The sequence below is a fragment of the Alosa sapidissima genome, chromosome 4, assembly GCF_018492685.1.
Source record: "Alosa sapidissima isolate fAloSap1 chromosome 4, fAloSap1.pri, whole genome shotgun sequence".
Taxonomy (NCBI): domain Eukaryota; kingdom Metazoa; phylum Chordata; class Actinopteri; order Clupeiformes; family Clupeidae; genus Alosa; species Alosa sapidissima.
In genome coordinates this window covers 31,893,421-31,913,420 of record NC_055960.1, presented here as the reverse complement: position 1 = coordinate 31,913,420, position 20,000 = coordinate 31,893,421, and the positions used below count along the sequence as shown (strand labels likewise).

General features: G+C 41.9%; 1 protein-coding gene across 9 annotated transcripts in view; it reads left to right on the top strand.

Annotated features, from left to right (window-relative positions):
• Positions 1 to 15,966, top strand: part of LOC121707225 — a 17,070-nt gene extending 1,104 nt beyond the window's left edge. For 2 of the 9 annotated variants that reach the window (XM_042089618.1, XM_042089619.1), the window contains exons 2-19: positions 532 to 645; positions 835 to 997; positions 1,161 to 1,353; positions 1,986 to 2,094; positions 2,183 to 2,244; positions 2,507 to 2,621; positions 2,843 to 2,904; positions 3,514 to 3,628; positions 3,861 to 3,922; positions 5,296 to 5,410; positions 5,626 to 5,687; positions 6,827 to 6,929; positions 8,509 to 8,573; positions 8,711 to 10,706; positions 10,787 to 10,846; positions 11,061 to 11,126; positions 15,090 to 15,155; positions 15,471 to 15,966. In XM_042089618.1, coding sequence (XP_041945552.1) covers positions 543 to 645; positions 835 to 997; positions 1,161 to 1,353; positions 1,986 to 2,094; positions 2,183 to 2,244; positions 2,507 to 2,621; positions 2,843 to 2,904; positions 3,514 to 3,628; positions 3,861 to 3,922; positions 5,296 to 5,410; positions 5,626 to 5,687; positions 6,827 to 6,929; positions 8,509 to 8,573; positions 8,711 to 10,706; positions 10,787 to 10,846; positions 11,061 to 11,126; positions 15,090 to 15,155; positions 15,471 to 15,718 — 3,765 coding nt within the window. In that variant the 5' untranslated portion in view covers positions 532 to 542 and the 3' untranslated portion in view covers positions 15,719 to 15,966. Of the gene's footprint in view, positions 1 to 531; positions 646 to 834; positions 998 to 1,160; positions 1,354 to 1,985; positions 2,095 to 2,182; positions 2,245 to 2,506; positions 2,622 to 2,842; positions 2,905 to 3,513; positions 3,629 to 3,860; positions 3,923 to 5,295; positions 5,411 to 5,625; positions 5,688 to 6,826; positions 6,930 to 8,508; positions 8,593 to 8,710; positions 10,707 to 10,786; positions 10,847 to 11,060; positions 11,127 to 15,089; positions 15,156 to 15,470 lie in introns of all 9 variants that reach the window. The other 7 variants (XM_042089623.1, XM_042089620.1, XM_042089621.1 and 4 more) reach the window with 7 other exon arrangements.
• The last annotated feature ends 4,034 nt before the right edge of the window (positions 15,967 to 20,000 follow it).

The following is a 20,000-nucleotide window of genomic DNA, read 5'->3' as shown; positions in this document are numbered from 1 at the left end:
TTTCATCAGAGGCGTCAGACTTTTACTAACGTCAATTTCGCTAGCAAACTACATTACAACGTTGCTCTTTATGCTCCTAAACCACGAACAGCACACAGTGGTATTGGGGGAGGGAGGGGGGCTACAATCGTGACTATCAATGTTAAACTTTATTTTAAGTCTGAATTGTTCCAATTTCTTTGAAGAGGTAAGGGAGGACGTGCCCATCTAGACAACTAATAGACTAAATATTAAGTAGCCCAACATTATCTCCTACGTGTGGAAATTATAGCCAGAGGTTATGGTTTGGCAAGCTTAATGTCCAGCACATAGAATTTTGACGGCTAAGCTAAGGTCTGTGGTAAATGAGTGCTTTGTTTAGAACTCCGTTGAGTTTATCCTTTAACATAGCCTACATTTTCTGTTTCTCTATTTCTTTGTATGCATTGTCATTTAGTATCTGAACATACTGTTTGAATATACATGGTATTAGTGAGATGAAGAGTAGTGAAGTTGTTTTGTTGTTTACATTTTTGTTCTTAATTTCCTTAGTAACTTCTGTCATGCCACGGAGAACTACTCCTCTTCAGGATGCCACTAATCACATCCTTGCAGGAAGAGACAAGAATTCAATGTTGGAGATCAAATATATTAATCCAGTTAAAGGTGAGTGACTGACACACTGTAGGCTAGACTGAAGGTTACACGTCACTGGTTCTTGAATTGAAGTTGCATTGTAGCAATTTATAGGAATAATTCAGTTTTATGTGATTATTTGCATTTCTGAGTTTTATCCAATAGATATAGTCTGGATAGTCTGCTACCCCTGTTACTCTAATAAGGTTGTGTCTGCAGGTCGTGGTATCTTCACTTTAGCTGTTTTCAATCAAGGAGACTTTGTGGTGGAGTATAGAGGGGAGCTCATTGATGCAGCTGAAGCTGAACATAGACGTAAACTGTACCACAATGCATGTTCGATCTTCATGTTTGACTTCACATGGAAGCGGAAGACATGGTGGTAGGTTCAGAATGACTAATATGTTTAGATTACTATAGTGAGAAGTCAGGATTTCTGAAGTAAAGATCTCATGTTGCATTTTAACTTGCATCAACTGTGCATGTACAATTCAAAAGTGTCACTATAAACGTCTGTTTAGTGCATGATGTTTGTACATTTGCAGTATTGATGGAGCACTTGAAGATGGGTCATTTGGACGACTGGTAAACGATGAGCACAAGGCACCAAATTGCAGAATGAAGTTGATCGAAGCAGATGGGAAGCCACATCTCTGCCTTTTTGCACTGAAGGAAGTTATGGCTGGAACTGAAATCACTTATGACTATGGTGGGAAAGAATGGCCCTGGCGTAAAGAGGTGGGTCATTTTGATTTTATCCCCATATGAATTGGTGTCAAGGTTTAAAAAGTATAGCCTATATTTTGACATCTTGATAAAAATGAAATCCTCTCTTTGTGTTAAGCTGTGTCCGTTTCATGAGGCCACAGAGATTACACAATACCTATCGTTTGTTAGTGCCAACAATCATAACCAAAAAACAGAAGTCACATCTTGGTGGTCTTCAATCTGGTTTTCAGTCAATCGTGTCTCTCTCCTACCGTGGATATCCAGAGTTCTCGCGAGAGCACAATGGAATTGTCTCGGCGAGACACTCTGGCAATGATGCACGTTACTTTTACCCCGATATCCCGGGGAACCAGCTAAACTGATGAAGACTGCACTGTAACGTTGGAGGACGGTACACATTGGTCATAGTGTTATCCAATTGCGTGCAGTGAGATTTTTAAATGCATGCTTGTTGCCGTCCCTCGAGTTGGGCCATTACATTGTTCGTGGCCAGACCCTTAATCTTTCTAGATTACCAGGGTCTGGATTTTCCAGGCTATCTCTCTCCCAGATGATGCCAGCAAGCTTATCTGTATGTTTTGTATATTTCCCCTACTGTTACAACCACTGCTGCCCAATTTTTTTCTGTTTAACTTGTTTAGACACAACTCAGTGGTGGAAGTTTCCCTTCTGGCCAACACTCCGTTGCAGAGCTTAGTGACCACGCCCATGACTTGGAACCCAATGTTTTCTCTACAGACTTATTCAGAGGTGAGTCCCTGCTTGAAGAAGCAATGCCTGGTAAATACTGGGGTCTTGCAAGGCACTGTACCTTCATGTCCTGTGTTCTCTTCAACAGACACCGAATTGAGAGCAGAGTGTCAGTCATCCACTCCCACACCAGACAACCCTGTGCATGAGGTTAGTTTGAATTCAGCTGTTTATTTCGGGATGTATGAATGATTAGAAATTATAGTTTCGTAAGGGACATATTTATCAATGAATTACAATTATACTGCAGGTACAGTCTGAAAATCTTTTGTCGGTACTGATAGCCATCAATTCACACTTTGTTCCCCTGTCTACATCGTTTTCAGTGTCACAAACTTAAAGGTTTGAGTGAAATAGACACTGTACCAGTTGATGCCTGTTCATCTTTGCATATTGCTGTTCATTTTTTTAGGTGCACTGTGTCAGAGGTCAGTGTGGCACTTCTTCTGCGAAAGAGGGGATTGGAGAAGTTGGTGTCCAGCACCAGGAGGTGTTATCCCCTGTGTTCTCAGCAGAGCTTGCCAGTGGTCAGTTATAGTTTTGAGTAAATGTTGTTAACTTCTGGCAATGCATGTCATGCCTGCTAAGGGTTTGCAGCATGAAAAATGTGGCAATATCAGGCCATATATCATGTCTTGATGGACATTTTGAGTAGAATATTGTCTGTCAGGGATGTAAGTTGAGTATAGTATGGTTTTATGACTTGAGGAAAGACAAACACTGAATCTCCCTGTGTTCTCTTGTATAGAGACTGAATCAAGATCAGAGTGTCAATCATCCAGAGCCGCGCCAAATGACTCTGCTTGTGAGGTGAGTTTTTGAAATTGACCAATGGTTAGAAGTACTGTGGTGTTCCATGGAACACAATGTTCAGTGTTTTAGTAAACATCTTGCAGCTACAGTGGAAATGTCTATTCAGTATGGATGGTTTTACTAACCATGGTGTCCCCCCAACACTGTTTTTTTCCTGAGTGTGCCATACACTGGGAGTTCAATAACCGAAGACTTAGAGTTTGATCAAGGATGTCATTAGAAGTCCAAAGGACCATGTCCTTGCATAACATGAGTTTGTCTGTGTTACAAACTGTCCTCACATAACATGAATATTCCCCTGTGTCACACACAGATGTAGAAACTACAGCACATGCTTGTAAAGTGGCTAGTTAAGGAATAGCGTTTTGTCTCTTTAATACACATTCTTACTTGTGGCATCAATATGTACCTACAGTATATGGTGCATCGTCAGCTGTTTCTTGCGGCTTGATGATGTAATTTGTTATGCAGTGACATGCCTTCCTTATCCAAAATGGTTGCTAAATCTTGTTAAATATTCTGTCTTTGCACATACTGTATGGAGTATTCCTATCTGTACCAGTTGATGCCTGTTCATCTTTGCATATTGCTGTTAATTCTTTTTAGGTGCACTGTGTCAGAGGTCAGTGTGGCACTTCTTCTGCGAAAGAGGGGATTGGAGAAGTTGGTGTCCAGCACCAGGAGGGGTTATCCCCTGTGTTCTCAGCAGAGCTTGCCAGTGGTCAGTTATAGTTTTGAGTAAATGTTGTTAACTTCTGGCAATGCATGTCATGCCTGCTAAGGGTTTGCAGCATGAAAAATGTGGCAATATCAGGCCATTTATCTATGTCTTGATGGACATTTTGAGTAGAATATTGTCTGTCAGGGATGTGAGTTGAGTATAGTATACCTATATGTGGTTTTATGACTTGAGGAAAGTCAAACACTGAATCTCCCTGTGTTCTCTTGTACAGAGACTGAATCAAGATCAGGGTGTCAATCATCCAGAGCCACACCAAATGACTCTGCTTGTGAGGTGAGTTTGAATTTACCTGTGTTTTGAAATTGACCAATGGTTAGAAGTACTGTGGTGTTCCATGGAAAACAATGTTCAGTGTTTTAGTAAACATCTTGCAGCTACAGTGGAAATGTCTTCTATTCAGTATGGATGGTTTTACTAACCATGGTGTCCCCCCAACACTGTTTTTTTTCTGAGTGTGCCATACACTGGAAGTTCAATAACAGAAGACTTAGAGTTTGATCAAGGATGTCATTAGAAGTCCAAAGGACCATGTCCTTGCATACCATGAGTTTGTCTGTGTTACAAACTGTCCTCACATAACATGAATATTCCCCTGGGTCACACACAGATGTAGAAACTACAGCACATGCTTGTAAAGTGGCTAGTTGAGGAATAGCGTTTTGTCTCTTTAATACACATTCTTACTTGTGGCATCAATGTGTACCTACAGTACAGTTGTGCTCATAAGTTTACATACCCTTAGCATATACATGCTAAAGTTGACTAAAAAGAAGAATAAAAAATATCATCTTTTGAAAATTGATCTTAATGTCTTAATAAAAAAATGAGGAAAAATTCAACCTTTAAAGACACCAATTTTCTTTGTGAATGAATTATGTATTGTAAATAAATAAATGTTCTTCCTTACAATACAAGTGCTCATAAGTATACATACCCCTATGTTAAATTCCCATAGAGCCAGGCAGATTTTTATTTTTAAAGGCCAGTTGTTTCATGGATACCGGATACTATGCATCCTGATGAAGTTCCCTTGGGCTTTGAAATTGAAATTAAAATAGCTTCACATACCCTTCACCATACATATAGATTGGCTATCATATAGGTGGTTTTATTTCAGTTAGCCGCTAACAATTTCACCTGTGTTTTGAAATTGACCAATGGTTAGAAGTACTGTGATGTTCCATGGAACACAATGTTCAGTGTTTTAGTAAACATCTTGCAGCTACAGTGGAAATGTTTTCTATTCAGTATGGATGGTTTTACTAACCATGGTGTCCCCCCAACACTGTTTTTTTACTGAGTGTGCCATACACTGGGAGTTCAATAACAGAAGACTTAGAGTTTGATAAAGGATGTCATTAGAAGTCCAAAGGACCATGTCCTTGCATACCATGAGTTTGTCTGTGTTATAAACTGTCCTCACATAACATGAATATTCCCCTGTGTCCCACACATATGTAGAAACTACAGCACATGCTTGTAAAGTGGCTAGTTAAGAAATTTGTTATGCAGTGACATGCCTCCCTTATCCAAAATGGTTACTAAATCTTGTTAAATATTCTGTCTTTGCACATACTGTATGGAGTATTCCCATCTGTACCAGTTGATGCCTGTTCATCTTTGCATATTGCTGTTCATTTTTTTAGGTGCACTGTGTCAGAGGTCAGTGTGGCACTTCTCCAATCCCCTCTTTCACAGAAGAAGTTGGTGTCCAGCACCAGGAGGTGTTATCCCCTGTGTTCTCAGCAGAGCTTGCCAGTGGTCAGTTATAGTTTTGAGTAAATGTTGTTAACTTCTGGCAATGCATGTCATGCCTGCTAAGGGTTTGCAGCATGAAAATGGCCTGATATTGCCACATTTTTTTTTATGTCTTGATGGACATTTTGAGTAGAATATCGTCTGTCAGGGATGTGAGTTGAGTATATTATGACTTGAGGAAAGTCAAGCACTGAATCTCCCTGTGTTCTGTTGTACAGAGACCGAATCAAGATCAGGGTGTCAATCATCCAGAGCTGTGCCAAATGACTCTGCTTGTGAGGTGAGTTTGTAATTACCTGTGTTTTGAAATTGAACAATGGTTAGAAGTACTGTGATGTTTCATGGAACACAATTTTCATTGTTTTAGTTAGGGCTGCTGCTATCGATTCTTTTTGTAATTGATTAATCTAGTACTTTATTGATCGATTAATCGGATCACTTTTTTCCTGTTTTTAAACAACCAATACAAATAATGCATAACGAAAATGATGTGGCTGTTGCCACAATTGCCACAGAGGTTTTCATTCTAACTCCAACGTTTGGCTCCAAAACTAAGCCCATTTATTGCAATTTACCCATTTAGTGTTTTTAAGTGCCAGTGCCAACATTAAATAATGTTAAAAATGTTAAAAATGCTCTCTGTAAAATTGCTGCCTTTTGTTTATGACTGAGCTGGGTGAACAAAGCTGTTCATACTATGTTGTGACGTCTGTATTGCAAACACGTGCACAGATTTTTCCAGGGGTTTTCCAGATAGTCCAGGGTTTATCAACCTATTTCCTTGCAGTTTGAGGTTATGTAGTGCTGTGGCTAGGAAGAAGAGAATAATCAGTTTCCTTGCCCCCATCAGTTAATTTCCGGCTGTTTCGCTAGTGGTCTGTATTGTAGAACATTTTTTCATTCTTCCTAGCACTCGCTGTCTTCAAACAACAGGGCTGTAGGTTGATTTACCCTGGTCCTGGAGTTTAACTTTTAGTGTTAAGCAAAGCCATTGATTGGTAGAGATCCCTGTTGCCATTTCTTTTTTTACAGATGATAGAAGTTAAGCAGGGTAAATCTAAATTTGGCTTTGGACACAGGTTCCGAAACTAGATGTGTTTCTGTTTTTTTTAAATGTCAGATGAAGGTTTACTTCATTATTTAGAGGAATTGTTGTCTTTGCCATCATCACAAGAGAAGCATATCTTTCTCTTTTGTGTGTGTGATGAGTGACACCCCAACAGTTAGCTAAACTTAAGTCACAGGAATTGAATATATATGCTTCTATATTATAAAAGTAACTTCTTTACCCCTTCTCATCTCTCCTGATGGATTTGTAGAAAAGTACATGGATTTGTGTGAAAGTAAAACAATTCATGATACAATTTGTGTGTGTAAAGGTCTTATATTTATTTCATGTTTTGAAAATGTTTGTCACAGTGTACAATCCATAAGCTGGTTTTTGAATCGGTGAGAATTGACAAATGCTGGATATGCCATTCACCTTTCACATCTATCAGATGGCACGGTGTAAGATGCAAACGTAAGTGTGTTTTTCATCTTCTCCTAATTAATGCATTTCTCAGTATAAGTAGTTTCATTTCATGCCATGGGTCAGTTCCAGACTCGCACCTATAAATCATAAAAACATGTTGATTGAATGTTTTATCAAGTCACACCATTGCGGTGAAAGACACTGGAGTAGCAGATACTATGACGTGCCAGGCAAGTTATTAGACTTAGACTTAGACCCAAGTTAGGCTACAACCTTAAATCCTTGCATATGTTTCATTCTTTCATCCGGTTCGCTGCAGTGCGGATAAATCCATCTTTCATGGACTTTATTAATTTGTGTGACTCCGAAATAAAATTACAACTTATAGATGAGTTGTTTTCAATGTAATCGCACAATAAACGAAACACCACTGTTTGAATTGTTGTATAGACAAATTCCAACAAGCCCATATTTGCAATGTTACCAATGCAAATAACACATTTCTTGGTTTGATGCGCTACTGTACGTGAACATAGGAAAATGTTTGTGCTTCTTCGTCAGCATTATTAAAGATTAGCTTGGCTGAAAAGCATAATGCACGTCTCATTATGCATACGTTTCATTATGTGTAAGTGAGTATCAACACAAGGAAAATGCCATCAACTCTATGGTGCGCTCAGGACATTGATGAAGTCATTTTGTACATACGCTCAACTTTGAAGATGATGTTAAACCCTTCGACTTTCAACTTTTTCTAACTTTGTGCCTTCCAATAAGTCACTGGGTCTATATTTAAGCATCTGAGTTGATAATAGATCGAGTGGACTTCAAATTTAGTTTGGCTAATTGAGATGATAAATATACTGTATAAAAGGTAATGATGAACATAAACTTTAGGCCTAATAAATCCAGAACTAATTCAATAGATCCACCAAGCAATTGGCAATCCAAATGCTTGTAGGTGTCTCCACACCTTTCCAGTTACTTTCCTTTTATTCTCAGAAGCCTTATTAGCTTAATTAATTGTATTAAGGATAAACATTTCAGCATTTCTGTTCCACATTAGACCATTCTGCCAGAAATCTTTGAGCCAAGGATTCATTCTGAAACGGCCTACACCTTGCACATTACGCATTAAAAAAAGAATCCGTGTTTGGTCAGGTCAGGCTACTAATGTGTCTGTTTTTACAGTAACAGTTTATAATCAGAATCTCAAATCTCTTGATTGTTAGGAGGATGCCATATTATGTCATATTTTTAAGTTTAATTAGATAATTATCTGTCTGGAAATACCATAAGAATGCACCATTTGAACAGTTACAGTTATTGAACGTTAGTGAGTGAATTTAATGTGTGGGATCACTACATACTTTTTTTAAACTGACTTCAAATGGGTAATGTAAAGGCTCTGCCACTCCAGTGAATTCTACCTTAATGGTTGAAACGTGTACTTTTTGTTAAAGTTTTAGCCATCACTCAAACTGTGCATTTGTACTGAACAGTTCATTTTGTTAGCATTTCTTAATTGTGTATGTTTCATAAGTGTGAAGCTTATTCCATTTAATAAGAAAATGAGTATGCAATTGGTCAACAATTGATCAATTTTTGTCTAATTTTGTCTGTGAAGAATGCTGTGGTGTGTGGCACAAAATCTGCCTCCAGAAGTCCTCAGAAGACTGGGATATATCAGATGTAAGTGAACATTGAAGTATAATATGCTTAATATCAATATGATGGCATTTAGCAGTTTGTTTTTGACACCATCCTTCCCATGTGTATTTCTGTTTATTAAAATATGCTGTAATTAATTAATTTAATATACTTTACAGGATGATGTCTCATCTGGTGATGAGTACATCCCAGAGTCTGTATCGGATTCAGAAAGCTCAGGAACAGAGTTGAGTGCCGAGTTGGCTGAACCATCCAAGAAGTCCCATACCAATATGCCTGATTTAGTTACTTTTGCTCACCCAGAACCAGAAAGCTCAGAGTCTGTATCGGATTCAGAAAGCTCAGGAACAGAGTTGAGTGTCGAGTTGCCTGAACCATCCAAGAAGTCCCATACCAATATGCCTGATTTAGTTACTTTTGCTGAACCAGACCCCGAACCAGAACCAGAAAGCACTGTGGATATTCTTGGCCAAAGTAAATCCCCAACCAAATCAGGAAAATTCCTTAAAAGCCAAGTCAATTATTGTTTTGTATGTGGGAAACCTCAAACAAAATTTGCACGTCATCTCGAGAAGCATGTAAATGAAAATGCTGAAATCGCACAGGCACTCCAGTTCCCCAAATCATCAAAGGACAGAAGGGTTCTTCTTGAGAAATTCCGAAACCTTGGCAACTTCAAGCATAACTCGACTGTTAAAACCACAGGGTCAGGCTGTCTTAAAGTGAAAAGGAGTTCCAAACAGAGTAGCAGCCCTGAGACGTATGATTACTGCTTGTACTGTAAGGGTATGTTATCCAGAAAAGAACTTTCTCGACATATGAAAAGATGTGCTCTAAGACCCGAGAATAATGTTGAAGAGGGACCTGAGTGGACAGAGAGGGTCATTGGTATAGCATCTGCTCAATTTACAATGTCCCAGCCAATTTCAAGTGAACTTTGGTCAGTGCTGGGCAAAATGCACAAGGATGACGTGTCCACTGCAATAAGGAATGATCATTATCTCATGCAGTTTGCCCAGTCCCTCTTTAATAAGCATGGGAGTGACCGATCAAAGCATGAGTATATAAGACAGAAAGTAAGGGAACTTGGGAGATTACTTGTGACTTTGCGCCACACAACTAGAATCCATAACATGGAAGAGGCAATAAAACCAGGCAACTTCTTTACTCTTACTGGTGCTGTTAAGAGAGTTTCAGGTTTTGATCACCAACACAACACATTCAAAGCCCCAAGTCTGGCTCTTAAAATTGGGCATTCTCTCAGAAAGATAAGTGACCTCATCATGTGTCGTGCCCTAATGGAAGAGGACCAAGAGGGGGTCGATTCCATCAAGAGGTTTCATACACTTCATGAAACAAAGTGGTCTGAATTAGTTTCCCATTCTGCCTTATCAAACCTGAGTGAGGCAAAATACAATAAGAGCACCAGGCTTCCACTGGCCAAGGACGTTCAGAAGCTGCAGTTATATCTTGGTCAGCAAGTGGAATTGGCTAAGGAGAAACTAGCCGATAACCCAACAGCAGGCACTTATGCAGCACTAGCAAAGGTGACCCTCTGTCAAGTCATTTTGTTTAATAGGAGAAGGGAAGGTGAAGTGGCAAGGATGACTGTAAACAATTTTGAAGATCGTGATGTGTCACAACTAAATGATGACATAAGCACTGGGCTTACAGAAGTTGAGAAGAGACTTTGCAAACAATTCGCCAGAGTGGAATTGAGGGGGAAAAAAGGACGAAAGGTTGCTGTGATCCTGACCCCTGATATGACTGCTAACCTGTCACTCCTCATTAGTAAGAGGAAAGAGTGTGGAGTAACTGAAAACAACAATTACCTCTTCGCTATTCCTTGTAGTGATGGTCATTACAGAGGACAGTTTGGTCAATTTGCAGATGCTTGTGGAGCCGAAGATCCTCAAAACCTCAGATCAACTAACCTTCGCAAACAGATCGCCACAATAAGCCAAGTCATGAACTTGAAAGATAATGAACTGGACCAGCTGGCCGACTTTCTCGGCCATGACATTAGGGTGCATAGGGAGTACTATCGACTGCCCCAATCAACGATTCAGCTGGCTAAGATCTCAAAGCTGCTTATGGCTATGGAGAAGGGAAGTGTGAAGGATATTCAAGGAAAATCTCTGGATGAAATTGGTGGTATGAATCATTTACACATTGTTAAATCTGCTTGGTGTGTATGGTTGCTGTAATAACCTTTTTACAATGTCATTTAATAGATGACATAGACAAAATGGATACAGGATCACAGCAACTCCCTAATGTTTCCACATTGCAAGGTACTGTTAAAATGGGGTCCCAAGGCTACTGAAATTGTTGTATTCCGTGTTGCGGATGTTGTAATTGTGTTGGTGAAATATTTAAAATAGGCTTTTTTTTATTGACATTTAGATGACCTCCTACTGTTATTTCACAGATGTAGGAACTTTTTATTGCCTACCCTAGCTGTGCATTTGATACCATTGTTTTTTTTTTGTCTTTTGTTGTTCTTAGACAATGAAGAAATGTTGACTTCTGGGACTTTTGGATCACCTCATCTCTCCGAGACTGCAGCTCAAGGTATAATCTCAATGATGGACCCAACATTTGCCAAACATATCATGTAATGAGCTGGAGTCTGTGGGTTCATTAGAGTGTATTAAAAGTGTTTGTCAGGAATTGTCCAGTAGTACGATGGTTAGAAACTTTGTTAGAAGCTTACTTTTTTGTCATCTCTTTTCATTGTGACACATACATGTATGCATTGTGGTTAGTATTTTGATGTGTTCAGTAGTTTGCATGATAATTTTAAAACTACAGGGAAGACTTGGCCTGTGTAAAATGTACATAATTTCCTAGTAAAATTATCGCTCAAGGTATGGTTGCAAAGTCAGGCTCTCCTTACTTCACCCGGTTCAACAACTTTGCCATGAGCATAGTTATTATAATATAGAATTGGCTGTCTGCTTGTTATGTGCATGGTAGTAGAATATATTACAGTTTTACATATATCCCCTCTATGCCCATGGTCTTTGATTGGTAGGCAGCAGGGCTTGAAAACGAAATTATTTTTCAAACGTTCCGTTCCGAACGGTTCAGGTAGGCCTATGTTTAACGTTTGAAGGAGGTGAAGAATGTGGCCGGAGGGGGCCGTCTCACAACTTCAGGACTGCTTTGAAACAACAGACTGGGATATCTTCAAAACAGCTGCCACCCACAACAACCACATTGACATTGAGGAATACACAGACACTGTGACCTCCTACATCACCAAATGCATCGATGATGTTACAGAAATAAAACACATCACCACTCGGGCCAACCAGAAGCCATGGCTGACAGGAGACGTCCACAGACTGCTGAGGGCCAGAGACAAAGCCTTCAGAGCTGGAGATGTAGCTGGCCTAAGAACAGCGAGGGCTAACCTGTCCCAGGGCATCAGGAAGGCAAAAAAGGATTACACAGACAAAATAACAACACACTTCAAAGACAGCAGAGATGCACAGAGCCTATGGCAGGGCATACAGGCCATCACTGACTACAAGCCTGCGCCACGGAGCTGTGAGAACAACACCTCTCTGCTAAATGACCTGAACAGTTTTTTCGCCCGTTTTGAAGCACAAAATGACACTCACCCACAGAAAACCCCACCTCCCCCCCACGACCAACCCCTGTACCTGTCCTCTGCCAGCGTGAAGAGGACACTAGCCACCATTAACCCACGCAAAGCAGCAGGCCCAGACAACATACCAGGACGAGTGTTGAAGGACTGTGCAGAAGAGCTGAAGGATGTTCTTACAGACATTTTCAACACCTCTCTGGAGCAAGCAATCATCCCATCACTTTTCAAAACTGCCACCATCATACCCGTGCCAAAGAAATCATCACCATCATGCTTCAATGACTACCGTCCTGTAGCACTCACGCCCATAATCATGAAGTGCTTCGAACGGCTAGTCATGTCACACATCAAAGCCACCCTACCCCCCACCCTGGACCCCTTCCAGTTTGCATACCGAGCCAAACGATCCACAGAGGATGCAATCTGCTCTGCCCTCCATCCAGCCCTCACCCACTTAGACAATAAAGACTCATATGTGAGAATGCTGTTCATAGACTTCAGTTCAGCATTCAATACCATAATACCACAACAACTCATCAGCAAACTGGACAAGCTAGGATTCAGTACCTCCCTCTGCAACTGGCTGCTGGATTTCCTGTTGCAGAGACCACAAGCAGTACGTGTCGGGAACAACACCTCAAGCACTCTGACCCTGAGCACGGGGGCCCCTCAAGGGTGTGTGCTCAGCCCCCTGCTCTTCACACTGCTAACACATGACTGTACAACCACTCACAGCTCCAACCATCTGGTGAAGTTTGCGGACGACACAACACTGGTGGGCCTCATCACTAAGGGCGATGAGGCTCACTACAGAGAAGAAGTAGACCTGCTGGCTAAATGGTGCAAAGACAACAACCTCCTGCTAAATGTCAGCAAGACCAAGGAGATTGTTGTCAACTTTCAGAGAGGCCACAAACAACTGCCACCACTGTCCATCGACGGAGATGCTGTGGAGAGAGTGAGCAGCACAAAATTTCTGGGGGTGCACATCAGCGACGACCTCTCCTGGACCACCAACACAGCATCACTGGCGAAGAAAGCCCAGCAGCGCCTCTACTTCTTGCGCAAATTGAAGAAGGCAAGTGCCACGCCTCCTGTCATGACTACATTCTACAGAGGGACCATCGAGAGCATCGTCTCCAGCAGCATCACAGTGTGGGGCGGAAGCTGCACAGATCAGAACAGGAAGACCCTCCAGCGCACTGTTAACACAGCTAAGAGGATCATTGGAGCACCACTCCCCTCCCTGCAGGACATTTACACCACCCGCCTCACCCGCAAAGCACTAATGATTGTCAAGGATACAACCCACCCTGCACACGAACTGTTCAGCCTCCTGCCCTCTGGAAAGCGGTACAGGAGCCTCCGCTCCCGCACCACCAGACTGGCAAGTAGCTTCATCCACCAAGCAATCAGGATGCTGAACACTCTACCCACTCTCCCATCACTGACAGCCCCCCCCACCCACCAGCCAACCAGGAACCTAGGAAACTAGGATCCTGTCTACCAAACCCCCCCCCCCCCCCCCCAGTTACTTCATGTAACTGTTAAGACTATAGAAATATACAACACAACTACCTCTATTTTTTTTTAATATATGTCCTATATTTCTATTTTGATACATACATGTTCTATATTTCAGTCTTGCACTTTAATTTAATGTTTATTGTCTATGGCTATGTCCATAGTATGTCTATGTCTGTATTTAAAGCATGTCTATGTCTGCATGGGAAAGTAAGAAACGAAATTTCAATTCTTTGTATGACCAGTGCATGTAAAGAAATTGACAATAAAAGCCGACTTGACTTGACTTGACTTGACTTGACTTGTTTTCGTTCTTGCATGCGTTCCGCCACCAACATATCGGTCCTGAACCGGTTCGGAACGCAAAATATCGTTCGTTCTTAAAGTTCCGGCAGTGTTTGGTGGGCCTATCAAGTCTATTTTTGTGGACTTTACCTTAGAATAGACATACTCATTATTTCCTCTTGATTTAGCCTATATCGTAGCTATGCCCAAAAATAATAAATCACAGGCGGCATCCAAAAACATTCAGATGGGCTATCCATCCCATAGCCTACAGACTTACTATAGGCCTAACCTATGCCTATAAATAATTTCTTATCAAAAATATTTCTGGATACGTGCTAAACTCCTTACCTGGTTGTAGCCTAAGTTTTATCCATATGGAGACCTTCAAAGGCTTGCGCTATAATTCCAACCCTGTTTATAAACGAACCTGTCTGTTGCTGACAAGGCCTATCTCAAATTTCCTGTTTAACTCTTCTACATAGAATAGGCTATAATTGCGCAAACATTTCAAATCCCGACTTTAAAACGACAAGGCGTGGACAGGCAAAATAGGCTATTACGCATAGGCTACAAACAATTTCCAAATCAGTTTCAGTAGCCTACGCTACGAGCTGGCCTAAGATCCGAAGTGGCAGACGGATAGGTTACATTACAACAGTAAGACAAAATATACACATTTGGACCAAAGGTCCATTTATTCGTTTTTTTTTTTTTCAAACTGCAGAAACCAAATTATTAGGCTGTTCGCCTACAGTAGTTGGCTACATAGCGGCTTGTTATCTCACATTAACAGTGTAGATGCGGGCTTGTTTTTCGCACAACCGGAAATAGTCTCCCTGACATAGGATATGCTTTTGCTTTTGAAATTTTATAAAATATATAGAGAACGAAAAAAAAAACGTTATTAACCGGTTTTGTGGATTTCAGAATAACGTTTCTGTTCCGGAACAGTTGAAGAGCATTTTGTTTTCGTTTCCGTTTCCGCTCCTCGTAAAATTCCGTTCGTTTTCGGTTTTCGTTTTCGTTCCTTGAACCGGTTCGGAGCCCTGGTAGGCAGACAGGCTCTTTAAGCCCATACTGTACATTTATACTGTGCAATGTTTTTTTAGATGACCAGAGGAACTCTGCCTGTGTAACTTCTGGTTCACCTCATCTCCCTGACTCAGTTACTCAAGGTATTATTTAAATGCGGTGCCATGTCCATCACTAGGCACACTTGCTAATGTGCAGTCAACACTTACATTATGTTTGGTTAGGCATATAAAGCATATAAAGAATCTGGGTGTATTTTGTTTTTAACAAGCAGTGTAATGAAATGTCATGTTAATGAAAACAATCCAACTTTGATTTTTAGCAGATCTCAATTTATTACCACATACATTTTGTCTACACAAGTTCCAGTTTGTTTGGCAATTTTGAACAGCAACATCCCTACCTGCAAGTACATTCTTTTTCTTTTTTTATCTTCTAATATTTTTTTAATTGTTCAGGTTTCTGTGTTTCATCAAGGCGGTGTACGAAGAGACCATGGTCTGAGGAGGAGATACAAGCAGTGATGAAACATCTAAGGCCTTTTGTTGAAAACGGTGTCACTGCCACCAGCGGGCAGTGCCTGGAGTGCAAGGAAAAGGAACACCCCATCTTGGAGACCAGATCCATTCAAAACATTAGAGATTTTGTCCGCAACAGAGGCTTGGCCTTTAAAAGGCATTCAAACGCTAAATGCTCTTTTGGATAGCTTGAGCCTTTACCTTTCTAGGCATGTTTTACAAGTTGGTGTCCTGTGTTCAGAAATGGGTTAGGTCACTTCATTTATTTTGCTCACAGGCAGTTTTTTGTTTTGTTTGTTTTGCTTTGTGGTTAGCCTGGGCCTTTTAATGTCAGGATTCACTTTTATTTTCCTTTATTATTTTTTAAAATGCTGTCCTTGTTAAGGAAGGAAGAGATTCTTGAGGTGACCAAATCAAATATAGTTCAGTGATTCAACGAATGTGTTGTGTGTTAATAATAACAAACCTAGTTAAGTAGTAACATTTGGCCCACGGGTAGGTAGACCCCATCAGATAAGAGCCGTGGTGTAATCTGTAAACTTTTGTAACTTGACAGAATTTGATTGGAGGTACTGATGTTTTCTATAGGAAGAAGTGTAGAATGGAGTGATTGTGCTGCCTGTGTACATCATCTGCAAATTATGTCTCAATCTGATGTTATTCACACTTATTTCAACTTGTGTGCCAAATTGTAATGCACAACAGATGTCAACAAAGAAAACAAAAATGACCTCATAATATATTCCATATTATTATAATGGTGTGCCTCAGTCACTTTGGTCTTATAAGCCATGCGTCCTTTCAAAACAGGTTATACTTGGTGTATGTGTATGGTGACCTGGCCTTACAGACCTTGTCCTTTCAAAGCAGGTTATACATAGTGTATGTGTATGATGACATCACTTTGGTCTTATAAGCCATGTGTCCTTTCAAAACAGGTTATACTTGGTGTATGTGTATGATGACATCACTGACCTTGTACACCACACTGTCCTTATAGACAGTGTTACAGAGAAGTCTTTACAAACCACCAAAAAGTCTGAAAAATAGCCATTTTTTATATCTCAGTTGTGCAAAGAAAATCTTTTAATTTTAAGTCGTGTATAGGTTCCCTGATTTTTTTCATGATTTTTGGTATGTTTTTTGTAGCTCTAGCACCACTGGAACCTGGTGTCCTCGCAGCCCTATGCCAAGTCTGATTTGCCCAAAAAATCCAAAATTGTCCCTATAGTCCGATAAACGGGTATGTGTGTGTGTGTGTGTGTGTGTGTGTGTGTGTGTGTGTGTGTGTGTGTGTGTCTGTGCATGCTTGTGTGTTTATAAGAAGCAACATGCTCTGTGTGCTCTGAGTGTGCAGTGTATCAGTGCACTTGTGCTTCTCAAACACACACACACACCATGAGTCGAGTAGTAGCGTGTGTGTGTGTGTGTGTGTGTGTGTGTGTGTGTGTAAGGTCCCGGCCCGGGGCAGGACATGCCAGGCATGATTAAAGTGCTCTCCCCCTGACGGCCAGCCAATCAGTTGAGAGGGAGACAGCAGCTGAGCTCAACCACGGATTGACCTCAAGTCAAGCCTGGGACTGAGGCAGAAAGCCACAATACTGTGTGAGCGCGGGGAGTTTATGAGGCTTATTCAGTTTGTGTGTTTGGGCTGTGTGTGTGTGTGTGTGTGTGGGGGGGGGGGGGGGGGGGGGGGGCAGTTGTAGGCAATAGTGAGTGGGAATGTTTATGTATGCATATCAATTCGTTTGAGTGTGTGTGTGTGTGTGTGTTTGGGTGTTTATGGACGCAGCTCATTTTGTGTGTGAGAAAACCCACGGTTTACAACCCCTCTCTCACACACAGACAGACAGGCACACACACACACACACATCTTTACGTGACCCCAGACACTTAAAGATGACAGCTCGGGACATTACCATCGCCGGCTCGTTCTGTGGCCAGCCATAAAGATAAGAAATAGAAGCCCCTTTCCAATGAGCACCAAGCAGAGATGGGGTCTATCTAATCCCCCTACAAACAGCCTCAGACTCCGCAGGAAGAGCAGGAAGAGGAGGAGGAGGAGGAGGAGGAGAGGGAGGAGGAGGAGGAGAGAGGCTGAGCCTGGTTCCCCCAGGGACCTGCGGTTCTTTACAGGCCCGCTCCGGATGCAGGGAGGGCTGGGGAGTGCGAGGCGAGGAGTCATCCTGGGCCGCGGCCGCTGGCTGGAGGACACTTTCATCTCCTCCTGAGGGCTAACGAACGGAGACGCAGGAAGTCCATTAGGGATTAAAGGCAGGAGACGGCCGCCAGCCCCACACCCCCCAGATGGACGCCACATTGCTACTCAGGACTACGTGAATCTAGGCACATGTGTGTGGCTCATGCACACAGTCACACACACACACACACACACACACACACACACACAAGATAAAGCATGCAATGTACGTGCACGTGTGTATGCTCTGTGTGTGTAGCATGTGTGCAGCACACACACAAACAAGCTACAGAATGTATATAGAGTGTGTGTGTGTGTGTGTGTGTGTGTGTGTGTGTGCTTTATGCACAGGTAGGCATATGTCTGTGTTTAGCGTTAAATACATCAGGTTCAGTGCTCACACAACATGCACATGAATGAATGCACATAGACATACACACACACACACACACATCTCAAAGGGCTTAGCGCCAGCGTTTTGCTTAGTGAAGGCAATTGTGAGAAAATTATGAAATCATGAAATGAGAATCAATCTTAGTGATTGCAAGGCCATGCAACTCATGTGATGGATAGCCAGGCAATTTGGAGTGTGTTCCTCTGTGTGTGTGTGTGTGTGTGTGTGTGTGTGTGTGCATTTGTGCGTGCGTATGCAAGCACAGTGATGTGTGTTGTGTGCTGTGAATCGGTCCCCTAACACCAAGGTCATCATTTCAAACCATTACGAAACGTCAGAGCGAGCACTAAGTGCCAGAGCTCCGTCAGCAATGGGCATGTGTGGGAGGGGCAGAGAGAGAGAGAGAGAGGGAGAGGGAGAGAGAGAGAGAGAGAGAGAGAAAGAGGGGATAGAGAGAGAGAGAGAGAAAAAGAGAGGGAGAGAACACGATGGTGATGTGGGATTTTATTTTTTTTTAAAAAGCATAAACAGAAACAAGATCAATGGTGTTGATTAGCTAAGTATATCGGGGATATTGAGGTAATACATGCAGAGTTTTGATTGATTAGAAAGGGCCGTCAATTAGAATCACAAAGCAGCGGGCTTGGCTGTGAGGCCTTAACAGAATTACAGGGATTGATTAAACAATTACAAGCGTATAAATACATACTGGAGGAGCGCAGAGGGTTAGGCCAGCCAGTTAGCGTTAGCTCGGGGCCCAGGACCAGCCAAGAGTTCAGGGCCCACAGACGTGCCCCCCCCCCTCCCACCTCGAAATGATTCCTTATTGATCACAAGTTCTACAGCGTGTCTTAATGAAGAAAACAAAGGGTACAGCAACACCACTTTCAGCAGTCCAACAAACCTGGACGGAATATGAAGCTGTGGCCTGTGGGGCCTACTGCAGGGGCACCACGATGAAGCAGCCTACACCAGTCAGACAATCACTCTTAAATACAGACAGTGCAAAAAGAAACTCACATGTACAGTATTAACCCAAAGACAGAGCAATAGGCAGTGGAACACATTTACATAAACACAGACACACACACACACACATGCCCTGGAGCTGCCCAGTTCCATAGAGTAATCCGCTGGAGTTAATAGCCCCGCTGTCTCTGAGCAACAGGTCTCTATTAGCTAATTAACCACAGAAATTACGCCTGTCTGTCTGTGACAGCTGCCAACAGCTGGGAGCCGGGCGGGGCCTCCAGTATCCCTACGGATGCACATCTCTCTCACACACACACAAGTTACTTACAAAGAGATTAAAATGCAATTAGCGACCAATAATATTTACACCCAAACAACACCGAAAAATTACAGATGGCCCCAGGTTCCCTTTGTTTTGAAAGTGGAACTTTATGGTGCATCTCTGTTTTTTTTCTCTGCTTCCCACTTGCTCTCTCTCTCTCTCTCTCTCTCTCTCTCTCTCTCTCTCTCTCCCTCCTCATCTCTCTCTCTCTCTCTCTCTCTCTCTCTCTCTCTCTCTCTCTCTCTCTCTCTCTCTCTCTCCTCTCTCTCTCTCTCTCTCCTCTCTCTCTCTCTCTCTCTCTCTCTCTCTCTGGAAATCTCTTGGGAGAGGCGTGCTTGAGATTCATTTCAGAGGTGCATAATTATCCGACTGGAAATATGACATGCTATTTTATAAAGGCAGCCAGAGTCATATTTGCTCAACCTGAGATGTTTAATTTGCTTCTGGTTGCTCTTGCACTCCCCCCCCCCCCCCCCTCCCTCCTCTATCCCTCTGCATGTACCGGCAGACACAGACAGCTGCTCAAAGTGAAACTGAGGAAATTGCATTAATTAAGGCGGCTAATTAACGCCGCCTGACCGG